Below are 20,775 nucleotides of genomic sequence, written 5' to 3'. Positions count from 1 at the left end.
CTTCTAATCCAGGCAGCATCCAGGTAAACATCTTTATTCTCTCCAAAACCTCACCACCCTTCCTATAATGGAGCAACTGTGACTGAATACATACTTCAGATAATGGTTTATAAAGGTGCAACATCTCCACTCCTGAACCGTTCCTCAACTAATAAAGGCAAGCATGCCAGACATCTTATTTACCATTCTATGAACCTCTGTAGACATTTTAATGGAGCTATGGACTTGAACCACAAGTTCCCTTTGTACATTAACTTTCTATTCTGATATTCAATATCAGGGGAAGCTGCATCAACCAGGTTCTGGCACGGAGTCTGGCTCTGAGGCTCAGAAGGGATGGAGGGAGAAGAGGAGTACAGTAGTGATAGGGGATTCCATAGTTAGAGGAGCAGACAGGAGATTCTCTGGACGTGAAATAGAAGCCCAAATGACATTTTGTCTCCCAGGTGCCAGGGCCAGGGACATCTTTCATCAGGTCCACAACATTCTAAGAGGGGAGGGTGAGCAGCCAGAAGTCGTGGTACATCTTGGTGTCAATGACGTAGGAAGTAAAAGGGAGGGCCCTGAAGAGAGAACACATGGAATTACATAAAAAGGTGAAAAGCAGGGCCTCCAGGTAGTGATCTCTGGATTGCTGCCTGTGCCACGCGCCAGCTAGAAAACCAGACGTTAGGGTTGAGGATGGGGCAGTGTAGTGGTAGTGAGATTGTGAGGAAGGACAGGCAGATGATAGGGAAAAACTGCAGTCAGTGAGATGAGTTGAAATGTAACGGGGGGAAATATCAAAAAGGTTGATGAAAGCAGGACTGAAGGTGTATTATTTGAATGTATGCAGTATACGGAATAAGGTAGATGATCTTGTACAGCAGTTGGAGATTGGTAATTATGATGTTGTGGGCATCAGTCATGGCTAAAAGAAGTTCGTACTGCGAGCTTAACATCTAAGGATATTCATTGTATCGAATGGACAGGCAGATAAGGAGAGGGGGGTGAAGGGTGGCTCTGTTGGTAAGAAGTGAAATCAAATCCTTAGAAAGGTGTGCCATAGGATTGGAAGATGTAGACTCCTTGTGGGTAGAGGTACGAAGTTGCAAGGGTAAAAAGACCCTGATGGGAGTTACATACAGGCCTCTGAATAGTAGCCAGGATGTGGGTTACAAATTACAATGGGAGACAGAAAAGGCATGTAATAATTGCAATGTTATGATAGTGTTGGCGGATTTTAATACACAGGTAGATTGGGAAAATCAGGTTGGTACTGAGGGAATTTGTAGAATGCCTTTGAGATGGCTCTTCAAAACAGCTTGTGGCTGAGCCCAGTAAGAGAAAGGCAAATCTGGATCAGGTGTGGTGTAATGAAAAAGATTTGATTAAGGAGCTTAAGGTAAAAGAACCCTTAGGAGACAGTAATCATAATATGATAGGATTCACCCTGCAGTTTGAGAGAGAGTCAGATGTATCAGTAACCCAGTGAAATAAAGGGATTTATAGAGGCATGAGAGAGGAGCTGGCATTTCTGGGGGTAATTCAGAGGGCATGGGATAGATATATCCTAAAGACGAGTAAGTATTTTAAAGGGAGGACAAGGCAACTGTGGCTGATCAGGGAAGTCAAAGACAGCATAAAAGCAAAAGAAAAGGCATATAACAAAAAATAGTGGGAAGATAGAGGATTGGGCAGCTTTTGAAAAGCAAAATGCAACTAAAAAGTCATAAGGAGAGAAATATGAAGGTATGCTAGCCAATAATACTAAAAAGGATACCAAAAGATTTTTCAGATATATAGAGTAAAAGAGAGGAAAGAGTCGGTATCAGACCGTTGGAAAATGACACTGTAGAGGTAATAAAGGGGGAACAAAGACATTTTGGACAAAGTATTTTACATTATTCTTCACTGTGGAAGGCACATTCAGTACACCAGAAGTTCAAGAGTGTCAGGAGGCAGAAGTGATGTAGTTACTATTACTAAGGAGAAGGTACTTTGGAAGCTGAAAGGTTTGAAGATAGAACCAGCAGAACTACACATCACATTCTGAAAGAGATAGTTGAAGAAATTATGGAGGCAGCAGTAATGATCTTTTAAGAATCACTAGATTCTGGAATGGTTCCGGAGGAATGTAAAATTGCAAATATCATTCCACTCTTTAAGAAGAGAGGGATGCAGAAAACAAGATTATCGGCCAGTTAGCATGATTTCTGTGGGTGGGAAGACTGTGGAGTCCATTATTAAGGAAGACGCTTGGGGCTACCTGGAGGCACATAATAAAATAGGTCAAAGTCACCATGGCTTCCTTAAGGAGAAATCTACCTGACAAATCTGTTGAAATTCTTTGAGGAAATAATAGGCAGGACAGACAAAGTGGATGTCGTTAACGTATTTTCAGAAGGCCTTTAACATTGTCCATACATGAGGCTGTTTAATAAGAGCCATGGTATTACAGGAAAGGTACTAGCATGAATAGAAGATTGGCTGACTGGCAGGTGGCAAAAAGTGGGAATAAAGGTGGCCTTTTCTGGTTGGCTGCTGGTCACTAGTGGTGTCCCGCAGGCGTTGGTATTGGGACCGCTTCTTTTCACAATATGTCAATGATTTGGATGACGGAATTTATGGCTTTGTGGCCAAGTTTGCAAATGATACAAAGATAGTTGGAAGAGCAGGGAGTGTGCAGAAAGACGAAGGACAGACTGGGAGAATGGGCAAATAAGTGGCAAATGGAATATAGTGTAAGGAAGTTTATGGCCATGTATTTTGGTAGGAAAAATAAAGGCATCAACAATTTCCTAAATAAAGAGAAAATTCAAAAATTAGAGGTGTAAAGGGACTTAGAAGTCCTTGTGCAGGATTCCCTAACGGTTAACTTGCAGATGAGTTAGTGGTAAGGAAGGCAAATGCAATATTAGCATTCATTTCGATAGGACTAGAATATAGCATCAAGGATTTAATGCTGTGGCTTTTAAGGCATTGGTCAGGCTGCACTTGGAGTTCTGTGAGCAGTTTTGGGCTCCTTATCTAAGATGTGGAGAGAGTCCAGAAGAAGGTCATGATAATGATTCTGGGAATGAAAGGGTTAATAGGTGAGGAGCATTTGATGGCTCTGAGCCTGTACTCGCTGGAGTTTATAAGAATGAGAATCTCATCAAACTTATCAAATATTGAAAGGCCTAGACAGAGTGGATGTAGGGAGGATGTTTCCTATAGCAGTTGAGTCTAGGGCCAGACAGCATAGCCACAGAATAGAGGGACATTCATTTAGAACGCAGATGACAAGGAATTTCTTTAGCTAGAGGGTGGTGAATCTGTGGAATTCATTGCCTCAATGGCTGTGGAGGACAATTCACTGAATATGTGTAACGTGGAAGTTGATAGGTTCTCAATCAGTCCAGCCGCAAAAGTTTACAATGAGAAGACAAGAGAATGAGATTGAGAGGGATAATAAATCAGCCATGATGGAATGGTGGAGCAGACTCAATGGGCTGAATGGCCTAATTCTGCTCCATTGTCTTATGGCTTCTGGTCTTGTTAAAAATAAAATGAATTTTGCTGTGTTTGAGGAGTCAAATATCATATCATCAACTTGGGAAGAAAGAGTTTTTGCTTTATGCCTCAAGTGTGTTTGAGCATCTCAGAGTCATCACTTTCAAGGCTGAACTGTCCTGACCATGTGGATTCTGTGGAGCAATCCACATTCAAGACTTTTCCTAGCTGTTCTGTGGGACCGAAGTTTGTCAGGTCCCCTTTGTGAATTTTTCTTCTGACTTCTGAATCCATAATATAAAGCACAGAAATAAAATAGTCCTTATCAGAAAACAGCATCAAATCCATCCGTAGCAGCTGAGAAGGATATCGGAGATGGTTATACAGAGGACACCTTGAGGAAAGAAAACTTATTGAGTTGGAGAATGCAATCAAACAGATGGAGATTTACGGGGCGTACTGAGTTGTCTGCTGCATGAAAGAGAGCTTTACCTCTGCTGTTAAATTATTGCGCCCTTCCACTTCGTACCCAAAGCCATTCAGCAGTTTCTGCATTTGTTTTTCATCCACCTCTGCACCACGCCTTGCCATTTTAGGATTCGTAAACTCAATATTGTTAATTATTAGGGCCAGTCGTTTCCTGGTGTTCTTTGGCAACACTGGGTATACCTAGAAGAAAAGTTAAGGATGTTTATTTGGGAAAATAACTGTGCGATAAGTGCAAATTTACTTGTAGGATTGGTAACTCATCTCAATCACACAATCTACTATAACCATGTCAATGATGTACCACTTGTGAATTTGCACTGCACCTTCTCAATAAAGCAGTGCCTAGAGCTGTTTGTAGTGTCAACCTGTGGTTTAACCAAAGCTTTGTGATGATACAGTATAAGACCTAGTTTAATCAGATTGCCAATGCACGTAAAAGCTAAAATTACCCCTTAAAGTCTTTTAAGCATGAAATTATGTTTAGAGCTCGGCTTAATATTGAAGTTTTGTTTAAAATCTGTATCATTTTATATACAAGATTTTACTAAGTTTATTTAAGTGTGGCTAGTTTTAAAGGGTCCTGCTGTCTGCACAGGAAACAGGTAGACTTAAAGAGTATCCATGGTAACAGCTAGCTATTCATAGAACAGTATGGGTCTTTCCCTTATTTGGGCAACTGACGGTGCCCAAAAGCAAACTCAGGATGTGGCTTAAATATTTTATTTGTGCTATAAGATGCCTTGGGTGTTGCTGACTCTAAGTGTCATGTTAGACATACTGAGCATGTCATCAGAGGATCTATCCTGGGCTCACCATATTGATGCGAACATGACAAAGGCACGCCAACAGTTACACTTCATGAAGAGTTTGAGGGCATTTGGCATGCCACCAAAAACTCAAGCAATCTCCACAGGTGTACTGTGGAGAGCTTTCTGGCCGGTTACAACACTACTTGGTATGGAGGCTTCAAAGGGTTGTAGACCCAGCCAGAGGCCTCCACTTCATCATGGATACCTTCAAAAGGCAGGGCCTCAAGAAAGTGGCCCCCATCATCATTGATCCTCACGTTCCAGAACATGCCCTCTTCTCTTTCTACCAGCAGGGAGGAGGTCCAGGAGCCTGTATGTCCACACTCAGCTTCTTAGGAGCAACTTCTTCCCCTGTGCCATCGGATTTCTGAGCAGTCCAGGAACCGTGAACACTACCTCACTACTCCTCTCGTGCACCGCTTGCTTGCTTGCTTGCTTATTTATTTATTTATTTATTTATTTGTTTGTTTATCTATTTATATATATATATATATATATATATATATATAGTGACGTATAGTGATTTGTTATGCCTGCATTGTACTGCTGCCACAAAGCATCCTGACTTCCACAAAATTATACAACTTAGGTCAGTGACAATACCTGATACCTGTCCTTGTCAGAGCTAAGATGCTAAAGAGTCCTAGGTTATTACACTATTATCCTTGCTCAACTTTCCTTGTTTCTGGATACGAAGTGAGTTGAGCTGTGGGCTCTCTCACAGCTGAGTAATCCTCCTAACACATGGAGGAGGGGCTTTCATTTGATGGAAAGGGGCTGATACACATCCCAACAAAGTGAAAAGGTGAATCAAAAATAAATCTTATGGGTCACAAAACTGTGCTTGCGGACAATGCACCATCGTCTGGAGAATGCACACCTTCCAATTTTGGCTGCATTGGTGTAGGCAAGATCAAAGTTCACTTCCTCGAGTTAAAAGCAGAAACCTTCACGGTTCAAGCATTTAGTCCATCGGTTAGTTACCAAAGCAATGATCCAGTTATTAAGTTTGTTCACTCGGGTTTACAGGCTGGTGGTGAGGCTACATCTAAAAAGTAGACAAGTTTGCTCCAACAATCCACAGTGACATCCTGCAGACAGCCACTTCCACTTCCAAATTCTTTTAAAAATACTTCTCATGAACTGCGATCGATTGCAGCCCGTAACTTCCATTTTGTTGATTTATTTTTAGGCCACCTGAGCAATCTGGCGCTTTTGCTATCCGCTGGGAAATATGGCAAGGTTGGGAGTGGAGTGTGCAGCCATCGTTTCCTAATGGCGGAACGCAAACCCATGGTCACCACCATTTATCCTTGCCAATTAAAACATCAAGTAAGATTGAAATCAATGAGGAGAAGAATGGAAGACAAGTGGGTTTTCAGTGCCGTCTGCCCACGTTTGACCGGCCCCCTCTTGCTGCTGCCAGAGGAAGGCGCAGGTTCGATTACCTCAGCGCAGCTTGTGGCTTGGGACTCTTTGTGGTTTGATGTTTAATGTCCCCATCACCGAACATGCTCCGTGACTGAGGACTCATTTTTGGAGGACTCTGCGGTTCATGCTCCATGTGTTTCTGGTCACTCTTCTGTTGCCATTTGTGCGATTTGAATGAAGCTCTTCGGCATGGAGCTGGTTCCGCAGCCGGGGCCTGCAGTCACAGACCTTGCCACGCTGAACTGATTTGGTGGCCATGGCTACTGGACCATTTCAGGGACTCTGGCGTTTGATGTTTAATATTCTATGTGTTATTTGCCTGCTTTTTTGCTGTTTGAGTGTTTTGTGTTTTTTTTCTTCGTGTGTTAGATGTCTGATGTTTTCTTCAAATGGGTTCCGTTGTGTTTCTTTGTTTTGTGGCTGCCCGAGTCTCACCGTCGTATACTATATACATACTTGGATAATAAATGTATTTTGAAATTTGGAATACAGCTTTGGTCCCTTTACTTAAAGGGAATATACCAATTTAGGAGGGAGCCCCAAAAGAGGTTATTCGTAGAGTGTGGGGATTGTTCCATCATGAGTGGCTGAAGAAGTTACACCAACATTCTTCGGAGTTCAGACGCGTGAGGGGTGTTCTAATTATAACACTTAAGATCTCAAGAGGGTGTGATAAGGTAGACATTGAGATGTTTTCATTAGAGAAAAACAATCTGAAATGAGAGGACACAGTTACCAATAAAGAAGCAGTCATTTAAATCTGGGATAAGCAGGAATTTCACACAGTGGGTGACGGCCTCTTAAATATTCACTATCCCTGAAGGTTGCGGAGGATGGGTCAATGGGCGAGTTTAAATAAGCAGTAGATATTTTTTCCCCAAAATATCAAGCAAGAGCTAGAGGAATTGATACAGAATAGGGGATGAGGCCTGATTCAGATTAACTATGATCATATAGAATGGTGGTGCAGGTTCAATGGGCGGACTGTCCTGCTCCTCCTATTTGTTTGTTTTTTTATGCTTTATCCCACTAAGAACAAATACTTTGCTTTGTGTCAACTGAATTCAGAACTAAAACTTGGCATTGGCCTGTTGGTAGTATGGAACTATCTTGGATGGAAGTTTGCAACTCAACTCGATAATCAATTTCTTGAGGCACATATTGTGGGGAGAAAGAGCATGCGAAGCAGAACAACTACCGGTAGTTTACATTGCCATAAGTGTCTATTTGAGGTAGGAAGAATACAACACTTAAATCACTATTTCAAATTGTAAGCCATAACAGGAGCTGGGGAAAGAAACAACTTTTTGATAAGGTCTCCAAAGAGGAGACAAGATAGGATTGAAATAGAAGCCATAATAGCATCAACAGATGAATGGACAATCATTTCTCCTTGTCTCATCACCTACCGCTCTAACCCCCCCCCCCCCCACCCATCTCACCTAACTCTACCAACAGGCATTTTCTTATTTAAATTTAAATGTATATTTATGAAAGTTTATTTTATGTTAGTTAATTTAAAAATCTACTGCACAGATACAGTATTCCATTTATTTTTATTATGAGGAATGTCAAAAAGAATCTATTTTGTACAATAACATGAAAAAATCAAACTTGGTTAAAATAGTTTGACCTCAAGTCACAAGAATATATTAGGTTAAATATATAATCACTGTACATGTATACTGTATTCCTCCTTGTTGCTTCTTCAGTGCATACTGCTTATTTTTTGGTGGAATATATTTTTCTTCAGGTCTTTTGATAGCTTAATCTTTAATTGTTTCCCACTGTTGTCCTAAAGCATTTTGTTTCCCAGTTTTTATTCACAAAGTCAGATTTTCTCCAATTACCTTACTTTCTGCACGTGTTTTTTTCTCATCTATTCTCCTAAGTGCATTACATTCTGATCACTATTACCTAGATTCACTGATGGTATCTTCTCTGGTTCACTCCCTAACATAGTGGTCGCCAACCCGTCGATCGCGATCGACTGGTCGATCTTTGAGACTTTCCCAGTAGATCCCAAATTTTTTTTTAAAAAAATACACAAATACTGTTGAGAGATTGTTTCTGGGTTGCGGGGTTTTAGTTCCGTTCTTTCTGCCCAGTGCGTATGCGTGTAGTTACCCCGTCGCGCACTACAGTGTACTTCAGTGGTCCCCAACCACCGGGCTGAAAGGAAACTATGTGAGTCAGCTGAACCTTTCCTCATTCCCTGCCACGCCCACTGTTGAACTTGAACCCCTGCGAGGTCATCAGTCACCTAAACGCCGTGATACCCTCGTGCCAGGGATCACTGGTTGGCCTTGGGTAACTGGCCACCTCGCGCAGCCAGCAGGAAGTGCCGTTGCTACTGGCCCGGAGCGCGATCAGATGGGCGCCGCCTCTAAACCTGTTTACCACACCGAATGTTCGTGGGGAACCCGGTGCTAGAATATCCGCAGACGACCTAATTTGGGCTCAGCGTTCCGTAAGTAGCAGAGCAGCTAACTAACTGCGATCTACTGAAAGTCATCCCTTGGCCGATAGATCCTACAAGGGGGGTGCGGGGCGCCTTGTCGCACTCCTCGCTTGGTCGGTCGCTCTCTCTGGACTGCAACCACCACGCCCCCGGTACGGGAACAATCGCACCTGGCCAAGGTGTCTGGCGGCGGGCGGGCTGGAGGCTGTCTAATGAGGCAATGAAGCCCTCAAAACTGCTTCGGCACCTTGAGAGCAAGCACCCTGCACTTAAAGACAACCCCACTGAGTTTTTTCAGTGGAAAAAACGTGAGCAATGGGACAGAAGCTAAGTGCTGATAGCCACGTAAACTAAATTGTGGAATAGACAGGACATAAGGAACCTGCTTCGAGTATCGCTGTATTCCGGTCGTGTTTAACACCCCCCTACCCCCCCGTTGGCCGGTCCACAAGAATATTGTCAATATTAAAACCGGACCGCGGTACAAAAAAAAGGGTAGTGACCCCTGGTGTTCATACGTTATTTCGACTTCCGGGTTGAGGGGTTTTACTTCTGGTCTTATCTGCCACGGTGCGCATGCGTGTAACTAATTGATTTGGGGTCGATCTTGCCTTTCACTAAGGCCGAGGTAGGGGATTTTGGGCTTAAAAAGGTTGGTGACCACTACCCTAATACCATCTGCAGAAATAAATTTGCCCTTGTTTGATTCGTATGGACACTATACACACAATATTCTCTGATCTCCTACTTATCTCTTCAAGACAATTATTTTTGGAGTAGTTGAAATAACTAAGATAATTTTCTGCACATTTCCTTAATTAATTTGACTTTTCTTATTTCATTGTTAGGTCAAATTATTTTTTATCTCTTATTTCTATGCTGCAGATTTATTTCTATGCCATTGATGAATACATTACTTCTGCTGACATTTAATTCTATTGACTTACACTCTGCATTATTTGATAAGGTATTAACAAATCGCAGTAAGGAAAAAAAAGCACCTGACCCAAAAAAGCAGGAAAATTCATGAGGCAGTTCTGAAATGACACCACTTTATGCAGAGTCCAGATTGCTCCAATGACTTCTTCCATGTGAGTCTATCATTCCAAACATGTAAGTTAGTTCCACATGATACTTTAATTTTATACTGCTAGGGGAATCGACATAGTTATGAAATGAAATTTGTTCCAAGCGCTTTTCATTGCATCCTTCAATATGCTCAGAAGCCGCATTAATCATTTGTATTGAATGTATCTCACTGACTGCATGATTTTAGTAGCTCAGAACATTAGCACAGTACCTCCGTCTTCTGAGAAAGCTCATCATACTGCTGCTGTACACATGGAGTTATCCACTCACCAGTTGTGGGGATCACTAGAGCTGGTGGAGTGGGTGGGACAGATGATCCCATGTCTGTAAAGCACAGAAATAAGAGGTTCTTTATTTACTGCAACTTACAAACATGGAGCAGCTGTACACATGCATGTAGTTTCTTACAAACAGAGCATCCTAATTTCAGTCCTGTATCAGTACAGAATCTGCAATAAGAAATTTACCAATGGAGCCTTGAAGGTGTGTAACTGTACAAGCTAACCTTATTTGTTCCATATTTAGAATTGAGACATTAAGACCCTTAACATACTAATGACCGTTAACCATTGCAAAGACAATGAACATGAAGAGAAAATCTGGGTGCACCAGAAGCTTTCAGTGGGGAGAAGGAATACTGAAAGATGAGCAATTGCAGCAAGTGTTGGCAGAGAATGATGACCTGAGTGCCCTTGGAAAGTTTCACTGTCCGATGCAACACGCATAACTGCTGAGCTAGCCAGGCTCTTGGAATATTCAGACCTGAGAGCCCAAATGCTGATCTGGTAATAATTTGGAAATGATAGATAGCAGGTAATGATCTGATTACTTGGTGGCCCATGGTCAGAGTAACAGCTGTTGGACAATTATGACTTGAGAATGATAAGATTCTCAGTTGAAGCAGGGTTGGACTGACCACCATGGCAGACTGGACTTGCAAGTTATGGTCACTGGGAGGTCAGGTTCTGGGATTGACTGACTTTAGGACAGATTATGGCTTGGACGCACTTTATACCTCCTTGCAACTTTATTCACTCACATGTCCATCAACTCTTCTCTGATTCCTTTGCCACTTCTGGCTAAGAATGAACCTACAGCAGCCAATTAACCTAACGGCATATCTGTGGGATGTCAGTGGGATCTGGAACACCCAGCAAGTCATGGGGAGACCATTCAAACTCAATGCAGGATGCACACAAGGTCAGAATTGACCTGGTCCCGGGAGCTGTAAAGACAGCAGTGTTAACCTCCACCACCAGCAGTGCTCACTGTGGTGGAATAACTTGCTCCTGAATGAAGCATGGATGAAGTGAACAGATACAGGTGGGTCAATAGGCTTTAAGAGTCAGTCTGTTAGGTTGAATCTAGTTCTGATATAGAATTAGTACTGAAGGAATTATTTGCTGAAATTGACTCTTTGGGCAATGAATTTGTAATGGCAGGATGCTTGATGTTTTAAGACCTGTGACCGGCCAAGAACTGGAGGGTTTGGGATATAACCTGCTGGAATTTGTTGGTTTCTTACCACATTTCTTCTGGCAAAACTCCAATGCATATATCATTACTTCATAGAATATGATTTTATTATGTACACAAGGGATCATTAAAAAGATTAAAGTTATCAACAAATTCTGGTCCTGCACCTTAAGTATTTCTTTTTTGTAAGTAATTTACAACTAACTACATCCACTTCAGATCCATCAGAAAGATTTACAATATTTTCCTTTGTGATTATAATATTCAGAAACTTATTTGAAAAGAAACAGAATATGCGATGGCAATAAACTGTCAGATCAGCTCCAGATTATTTAGAGATCAGACATTGCCAGCAAAACTTGTCTAAAGACAGCTGCCAATCACTTGGGATGTATGAAAATGCCTCAAACATATAAAATGAGGAAATACATTAAACACACGCATTAGACAGATTTAAAATGTAAGGGTTCAGTTCATTTATTTAAGAAAAGCTTTTGTGGCAGATTGGGATTGGGCATTGAACAAAACTTCAGTACACAACAAGACCAGATCAAAGAGCGAGGTGCCTGAAATACAGTTATACAGGGGAAGAAACATCCGGGCAGATCATCTGCCCTGAGATGCCTGCAACTGATGTGCACATTTATTTTCTCACAAATCCAAATGAGCACTGTGCATTCAGATAGGTACATCCATTCTTAAAATGGAACATAGGCAGGGAATTCACCTGGTATTATGTACAATTAGGAAGTCAAAATACAATGTCTGGTGATTGGTCGTGACGCAGCTCATTTGGTTTGGGACTAACAGCTTGAGCACATAGGTCCAGGTCTAGGATTGATGGTACATGCACTCAGTTCTTAGTCTAAAACTCGCACTGCTCACACACAGTCTCTTGTCTGGGACTGACAGTATGAGCACACAGGTCCTGGTTCAGACTCAGAGTGAGTACACATCTACCAGGCTTGGCACCAATGCTATGACTACACAGCCCATCGCATGGGATTATTGTTTGAATGGAATTATCACTTAACAAGAAATCATTTCAGTTCTTCTCTAAATACTCTGTTCATATTTGGATAATAATCCCATGATCATTTTTTTTTAATTGGTTCACCTACTTTCCACCGGGGAAAGTCCCAGCTTGTTGCACAGCTCTTTATCAGAATTATTCAGACTCTGAATTAGTTTTTCACTAGCTCGAGGTCCCTTTCTTGACACAGTATCAATAAGACCTCTAGCCTTGTCTTTGGTTGTTACATTTGCTTGGAGAATCTCTTCACATTCAGAGGTGTTGATCACTCCTTCTCCTTGCATTTCATCCACCAGATCAGCAATGACACCTTTAGTGAGACCATTCACCAGGTCGGTCCTCAGCCTTTTCAGCCTCTTATCTGAAATAAGATAACAAACTTTTTATTTTTTTGTTGTTCTATGTCATTTTAAATACAACAGAGTAAGTGTATAATATTAATATGCACCTTCAATTAGTGAAGATTTACACAGACTGAATGAGACGAGTAATTAATAACTGTGTTACTGTACAAAATCTGCAATGTGGAATTCACTCAGTGACTGCTTACAGTTCTGAAGTCAAAACACAATGCCTGGTAATTTGTGATACACCAGTGGAAGGTTTATACGAAGTTATTACATAACAAAATCCAACATTGCTGGACAGGATTACTTGCACAGATATTATTTAGATTTTAGGTGAATTATTGCCAACAGTGTTAATGTAAAGTAGAATATCACTGATAACGCCACTCCAGAAGTGTGAATTAATAAGAGACTAGTTGTGATAATGTACAAGTTTGGTGAGTTAGATAGAAAGATACAAACTGTGTTAATTTACAGAATTTCTGAGCAAGACCTTTAGTCAATATGATTGGGAAACATCAGTATTTGAAATATTACTAAAGCTTTTACCTTACAGCATCACTGAACAAATTATTACTAAATCAGAACTTCTTCCTGGACTGAGAATATTATGGCAGAGAAGGCTGTAGGTTTTAATGACTCTGGCTACTTCATCCAGAATCTCATATTCTTGATAGGGTTACCCATGAGGTCAGGTCGCAAGACTGCACAGCCTCCAACATCCCCTGTGGAAAAACATTGAGATCCCAGTTGTTGCTAAGATAGATAAGAGTAATAGATGGGGATCTCCAGTTGACCTGGATTCTCCTTACCACAAAGTAGTGGATCTCCTTCTTACAAGTTTGTTACTGTTCGGACACTAGCTGCCACAAACCAAAGCAAATTACTTGCAGGCCTGCGGCAGGAATCCACAAAGCTGCAAAAGAAAAATTCTAGCATTGTGGCAAAAAAACAACAAATCTCACACTGTACGTAATGTGATAATAGATCGGATTTGGATTCGGACTGTGCCAGGACCAGTGAAGCTGACGGCCTCCTGCGTATCCATACATATGCGACTGTACCTGAACTGAGCAAGGTTGTAATTCGGCAGGCGGTACGGTCATAGGACACAACCGCAAGAACATCTGCAGATGCTGGAAATCCAAGCAACTCATACAAAATGCTGGGCTGCTGAGTTCCTCCAGCATTTCGTGTGTGTTGATTGTCACAGGACAGCCCTTTTTGGAATTCCCTCTTCTCAGACCGCTAAAAAAAAATAACCTAAACCCTCTCAGGACAACCATATCCTGGATGGATATCCACTTACAGTGATCATATTGGGTTAACCTGCCAGGCCATTGTTATATTAAAATAAAACAAAGAGAAACTGGTATAGTTACCGGGAACTTGCATGATGAAATAATAACTTTGTGGCCACAGATGAGATGAGGTAGGTGGATGTAGAAGTTAATTAAGAGGTCCTCACATGATCTTCATAGCATGGATCCTAAAGGAATTGTACATAAACCCAAGACATTCTCTTGATTCTATAAACTGTGAAGGTTTGTAAGAGAGGATATCTGACAAAACTTAACTGAGGTCTTAAGGCTCCTGTGTAACTAGATGACAGTATTCTTGATTGTGGTTTGAAGACAGAATTGCTTGTTAGTTAACCTAGAGTAAAATAATAGCTAATTCAACACCTACATAGCAATTATCATTGACCTCAGTAAAGAAAGTCTTCCCTCTGGAATCACCTTCAAATACAGACTGGATACAGAGCACTTCGGCCTCCACTTGATAAGTGAATTTTCCAATTCATCCTGTTTTTGCACACGTGACCTATAGCCCACTCCAGAAAATTACTGAAACTTGGAAATTTTGGTCAATATTAATTATACTAAAGCTCCTTTGTCAGACTGTTCAAAGGCTCACAAACAGCCCCTCACAACTGAACATCATGGGACAGAGCCCCGAGACGGTCAAGCATTTCCTGAAGGTAGGTGGTCATCCTTCCCCACAACTTCGCTGCAGTGTTATGATTCAACAGAGTTAGTGTTTCACAAAACAACAACATCCCAGGAAGTAATTTGCTTATCATCCTTACCCTTCTTTATCAAAGTGAAATTTGAGTTGTATAATGAGGTATAAAGAGACTGGAGAGGTACCACCAATAATGCCTTCAAAATGCTTTATGGGAAACTCATCATAATATTGTTTGTGTTCTTCTCAAAGCTATCAACAGTGAGTCAGAAAATCTTCAAGTATCAATTAGATATGATCTTCATATGTCTAACCCCCACAATTCCCCAAACAAATTTTATACTTGTCAGCCAGTTATGGCCAAAGATCCTTGGTAAGCATCAGAAACACCAGACATGATAAAGGCACACTTCACTTAATCAGAAAAGAATATGAGCTGCAAAGAACAGACCACCAACCAGTCCACCCATGATAGGCCAACAAGGCTGATCAACCGGGAATCCACCTCTCCCCTTGTCCTCAGAGCCAAAAGACAAGAATGAAGAGAAGTTAAGGAAGTTTGGCAGCACACTCCTTTACCACATGAAAATACTACAATTTCTGTCAACAAATTTCTGGATCTAAGTGTAGGTTACTGAATGACATCAGAAGCCATCAGTAAAACATGTCACAAATTGCTTTCTAATTTATTTACTATCAATAACAGCTAAAATTTGTTCTGCTAGATCTATCAGTGAATTATTGTTATTGTTATTAATATATGATTTCAGCAAGCAGTGTATTGCTGACAGTATTATTATACAGGTTGATTAAGTGGTGTACTTCTGACAGTATATCCATACAAATGCAGTGAGAGGCCTATTACTAACGTCTGGTTGTACATTCTTGTACTATGGTAACATACTATACTTGTTTTCCCTCTCAAGGACAAGTCTTGCCCATGAGCAGAGCAAAGAGGAGGTAAGGCCATAAGTCACTAGAGCAGAATTAGGCCGTTCAGCCCATCTATCTACTACACATTTGATCATGGTTGATTTATTTTCCCTCTCAAGCATATTTTCCTGTCTTCTTCCTAAAACCTTTGACACCCTTATACATACAGAATCTATCAATCTCTGCTTTGAATCTCTGCGCTGAATTCCACAGATTCACTGCTGGCTAAAGCTACATCTAAAACTTGCAAAGCAATGAATCTCAGGGCAACATATGGAACATATACGTACTTTGATAAATTTATTTTGAACTTTGAAGAAATTCCTCCTCATGTGAGTTCTTAAGGGATGTCCTTGTATTCTGAGGCTGTGCCCTCTGGTCCTATATTCTCCCAGTACTGGAAACATCCTCTCCACATCCACTCTATCTAGGCCTATCAATACTCAGCACGTTTCAAAGGGATCCCCCTTCATTCTTCTAAACCCCAGTGAGCCATCAAGCATTAACCCTTTCATTCCTGGGATTATTCTTGCACCTTGAATGCTAGGCCATACTTTCTTAGCTACAGGGCCCAAAACTGCTGACAATACTCCAAATACAGTCTGGCCAACCCCTTATAAAATCTCAGTTAATAATGATGTTCATTGTCCAATTCATTTGGCCATTAAAACTTCATGTGTCTGAAATTCCTATATTGTCACAGAAAACATATCCTAGTTGTATTTACACTTTAATTAAGTAAAAAGAATATTTTCTTTAGATTACCAAAATACATAAATAATTCCCTTCTGAGGGAAACTTCAGAGGTAGAATGAAAGGCATTTTAAGGATTATGAGAGAAGAAGAGTCACTGGGAATTTTTAAAATGTAAAAATGTTTGCTCAGGTGGAATGCAGTATAATAGAAGTCTAAAATCAAATTCAGAGAGGAATGAAAGCACTTAATAAAAATCTATTTTTGGCAATCAATTCAGAGGAAAACTAAGATTCAGATGACCTAATAACACAAAATGGGAACTTTATACAATATCACTTTCAGTGAATGAGCTAATGCTAACATGGTGGAGGACAGCATTTCCTGTTAGACTGTGCAATGATTAGGCCAATTGTGACATCAAGTGTTTCACCAATTATATGGTTCTGCAATCACATGGAAGGCATGGAAGGTTGTTGAAAATTTTCTTGCCAACTACAGTGCACCAAACTGCATGCAGCTGGTTGACAACATGCTTCAAGCATACAAACCATGAAATGCAACATGTACTAAAGATTCATTTTCTGCATTCCCATTTAGACTTCTTCCCTGCAAATCATGGCACTGTCAGCAACGAGCATGGTGAAAGGTTTCACCAGGATATTGTGGTCGTGAAGAAACGATATTGGTGCAACTGGAATCCATCAACGCTGGCTGATTCTTGTTGGATACTTACTCAGACTTTCAGTACAAATGAAAATCATCAACAAGACATTTTTAACTTAGTTGAACTATTGCAGAACATCAGCACTGTACGCAATTAAATGCATTACTTTCAATAAAAGTTAATTTCTTATTTCTCCAAATTCCTACATGATACAAGTAGTCTGAACCTATATTTGCGTCCTACCATAACCAGACAAAAAATTCTGAAAAAGAAAAACTTATGAAAAAATGGCCAATCAGTGGAATTCATTGAACTAAGAGGATAGTCTATTAAAATAAGCTTATGTACTTTGTGGACTTTAGCCCCATCTGCAGTTCATATATCTAGAACACAATTACTCCTGTAGAGCTTCAACTTGGATCTCTACTCCTACCCAGACCAAGCAGAGCATTGTTAGCCTCTCCTCTCTACACCTATGCACGTATGCTCTGTTTCGCTGATCAACACCATTCACTGTGTACCACTTCATTACTTTGTTTACTTAATATTGTCCCTCAAATATGGTCACCATGTAATTCCCACAACACTTTTTTGCTTTCTCAGTGCAAATAATCCAGTCCTGTATGATTTGGGAATGCTATTTAAAAACAAAGGCAGCAATGAGCTTGTTCTCACAGTGTGTACTCAGCCTCTAGAACTATCTGCCACAGAGTGTGTGAAGTTTGGATCAATAAAGAAGTTATTTTGAAAGAAAAAATTTCTTACTTTATTGAATCATGTAAAAAGGATATCATTAAATTGGTCACCCCTTTCAATATCGCTGAATGGACAAATTAATTCTATGAAAATGAATATTCTACATAAATTTATATATCTTTTTCAGGCTTTACCCATTTTTATTCCTAAATCCTTTTTTGACTCTCTCGATTCTACTTTATCCTCTTATATATGGAAAATATATGGGGAAAAAAATCCTCATTTAAATAAAGTTCATCTACAAAAATCTAAAAAGTCTGGAGGTTTAGCCTTACCTAATTTTAGGTTTTATTACTGGGCAGTTATCTTACATTTTGGCTATATTATATTAATTGTATAGATTGTCCAGTATGGGTTTCTTTAGAAGCTAACTCTGTTAATAAATTTTCTATTATTTCTCTTCTTGGATTCTCACTTCCTTTATCTGTAAGTAAACTAACTGATAATTTAATAGTTAAACATACTATGAGGATCTGGGTACAATTTAGAAAACACTTTGGTTTATTGAGATTTTCCCTTTCAAGCCCCATTTATATTATTTTTTTTAGTATAAACCCTCCATGACTGATTTAGTTTTTAAGGAATGGGACAGGTTGGGTATTAAATGTTTTGGGGATCTGCTTATTGGAGGAAACCTTTCTTATCTGAGCAATTGTCAGCTAAATATAGTTTACCCAAAACTCACTTTTTTAGATATTTTACAAATTAGAGACTTTATAAGATCTCAATTATGTACATTCCCTATAAGCTCAGATAAGAACTTAATAGACGTAATTTTTAGTTTGACACCTTTTCATAATGGTTCAATAGCTAAGATTTATGGTATGTTACTGGAGACAAGGAATGTTCCTTTAGACAAAATTAAGAATTAAGAAGTTTCAAGGTGGGGTTAGATCATTGTGAAAGAGCAGAGAAAAAAAATCATTATTGGGAACTGGTAGGAAGAGGAGATGAGGCTTGGGACAGATCATATTTCAGGGCAGGCTTGAGGGGGACTGATTGGCTAACTCCTGCTATTTTCTTATGTTGTGTTCTAATGGTCAAAGTAATCTGTATTCAAGTTCCCACAGATAATTCATTAAATAAGATTCCTTTAGCTATCCTCAATCTGCTTAATAGAACTTGTAAAACTTTCAATAAATGGAAAACTTCAGAATTTTGTTTTCTCAATGAGATTAAAACCTATCGAATACTGGAAGGCCTAGATAGAGTGGATGTGGAGAGGATGTTTCCGATAGTGGAACAGGTCGAGGAGCATTGGGTACAGCATCAGAATACAAGGACATCCCATTAAAACAGAGATGAGGAGGAATTTGTTTAGCCAGAGGGTGTTGAATCTGTGAAATTTATTGTCACAGAGGTCGGCGGGGTCCAAGTCTTTGGGTATATTTAAAACAAAGGTTGTTAGGTTATTGATTGGTAAGAAAGGTTATGGAGAAAAGGCAGGAGAATGGGTTGAAGATGTAATAAAATCAGCCATGATGGAATGGCAGAGCAGAATCGATGGGCCGATTGGCCGCGTTCTGCTCATCTGTCTTATGCTCCTGTGGTCTAAGTAACATCAGACTCTCGATAACTCTCAAAGTAACCAAGTCATTTCAGGGTGGACGTCATCATAGACCACAAACTGTGATGAAAGGGACAATCCTTGTCCCTCCCCCCCCCACAAAGAAACCACTCAAACATAAGAAACGTCCTGAATTTATGTAAAAGAATTATGAAAGGAGCAGTTAATCTAATGAAAGGCAGCAAAGATATATAAATATCAGATTTCTGCAAGCACTACAAGCCCCATACTCCGTCGGCTATATTTACTACATGCAACAAAATTGTGGCTGTTGTAAGGACCAAATTCCATTCCTGAGCTGGTCTCTCTCTGTCGCATTTGCTCCGCACGGGTACATCTCATCTACTTCCCCCACCTCTGTTTTCATCCCTCCCTCTCTTCACGGACTTGGGAAGTTTCCTAGTTCCTCGCTTTCCAGTTTACCATTTCTCCATTCAAACCGTAACCCTCTGCAACTTCCGCCACCAGACGCATATCCCCCTTTCTTCTCAGCAATTCCAAGAGATCACCCCCCCCCCCAAACTTTACTCTCTTTGTTCTCCCCATGTTTTCGATGCTGATCTCATCCCGATGCAATGGCACGACACGACCTCCCTTTTCTTTTTAATTTGCATATCAATTGAAATGATGGATATGCTTAAACACTCAATCCCCACCCAGATCTGGTCGCCTCGAAGGCATTTCTTCTATTGTTGTCGTTAATTTATCCACCTTGTTGCGAATTCTGTATGCATTTGATAAGAAGCCTTGAATATCAGGCTTATTTCCGTACTTTTACTTGCCTTTGTTCACCCTGCCTACTTACTTCCCTCACAATTTTTTCTCAAGTACCCCTTTGGCATTATTCCCTCCCCCGACTGAATTCAAGAAATTCCGTGGAGATGGCAACAGAAGCTCCCAACAGCTCACTGAATGCCAGGCAGGACGGCGTAGATTTACGCGTCTAAATTATTCAGGCGCCAACCTGAAAAGTTTCGCCGTCAAACTGTACGACATAAATTGCACTCCGTGGGAACTTTATTGCCGCCCTTCCAATACCTCGCGGCCCTAACGCCAACTTTCCTTGCCCACTCTGCAGTTGAACGCTCCAGTTGTAGAAATTTACCTGCTGCTTCCATCCTCCGTCAATGCACTCAGTAAAGCCGCCCGAACAAATGCGGTTGCTGCTTTCTCCCGGACACGCGTTAAAACTTGCGATTTTGCGTAATTTCCGATTATTCGAAGTTCCTGGAATCAAAAGTCTTGTCAGCTCAGGGATCTGAGATTTCTTCCCGAGGACAATTTGGAGTCAGTGCTCATATCATTTAATGGGCGTTTTACTTTTCCCGAAAACTTTGAAGTTTAAAACAGAAGGAATGCAAGGGCATGAAGGCAGATCTGACGATTCGAACTGCTGAAGGATAAGCCATAAAGTTGCTGTAAAATAAATGCCTATTATGTTCGAAGGAAATCTACGAATGGTAAGGGACCTGCAGGTGTGACTGGACTAAACAGGTGAAATGATGGGCGGTTTGGCACTGAGGGCAATTATCACGGAACGTATCAACCATAGACAACGTTTCCAGTCAAAGACGAGGGTCTTATT

At 40.5% G+C, this 20,775-nt stretch overlaps 1 protein-coding gene across 2 annotated transcripts in view; it reads right to left on the bottom strand.

Annotated features, from left to right (window-relative positions):
• LOC140731799 (caspase-1-like) overlaps positions 1 to 20,534 on the bottom strand; it is a 43,965-nt gene extending 23,431 nt beyond the window's left edge. The window contains exons 1-5 of one of the 2 annotated variants that reach the window (XM_073053613.1): positions 20,296 to 20,534; positions 13,159 to 13,334; positions 12,351 to 12,623; positions 9,965 to 10,077; positions 3,967 to 4,143 (exon numbers count right to left, since the gene is read on the bottom strand). In XM_073053613.1, coding sequence (XP_072909714.1) covers positions 3,967 to 4,143; positions 9,965 to 10,077; positions 12,351 to 12,546 — 486 coding nt within the window. In that variant the 5' untranslated portion in view covers positions 12,547 to 12,623; positions 13,159 to 13,334; positions 20,296 to 20,534. The remainder of the gene's footprint in view (positions 1 to 3,966; positions 4,144 to 9,964; positions 10,078 to 12,350; positions 12,624 to 13,158; positions 13,335 to 20,295) is intronic. The other variant, XM_073053612.1, reaches the window with a different exon arrangement.
• Between the last annotated feature and the right edge of the window lie 241 nt (positions 20,535 to 20,775).

Source organism: Hemitrygon akajei, chromosome 8 (assembly GCF_048418815.1).
Source record: "Hemitrygon akajei chromosome 8, sHemAka1.3, whole genome shotgun sequence".
In the NCBI taxonomy this organism is placed as follows: domain Eukaryota; kingdom Metazoa; phylum Chordata; class Chondrichthyes; order Myliobatiformes; family Dasyatidae; genus Hemitrygon; species Hemitrygon akajei.
This window is presented reverse-complemented; position numbering and strand designations above follow the sequence as displayed.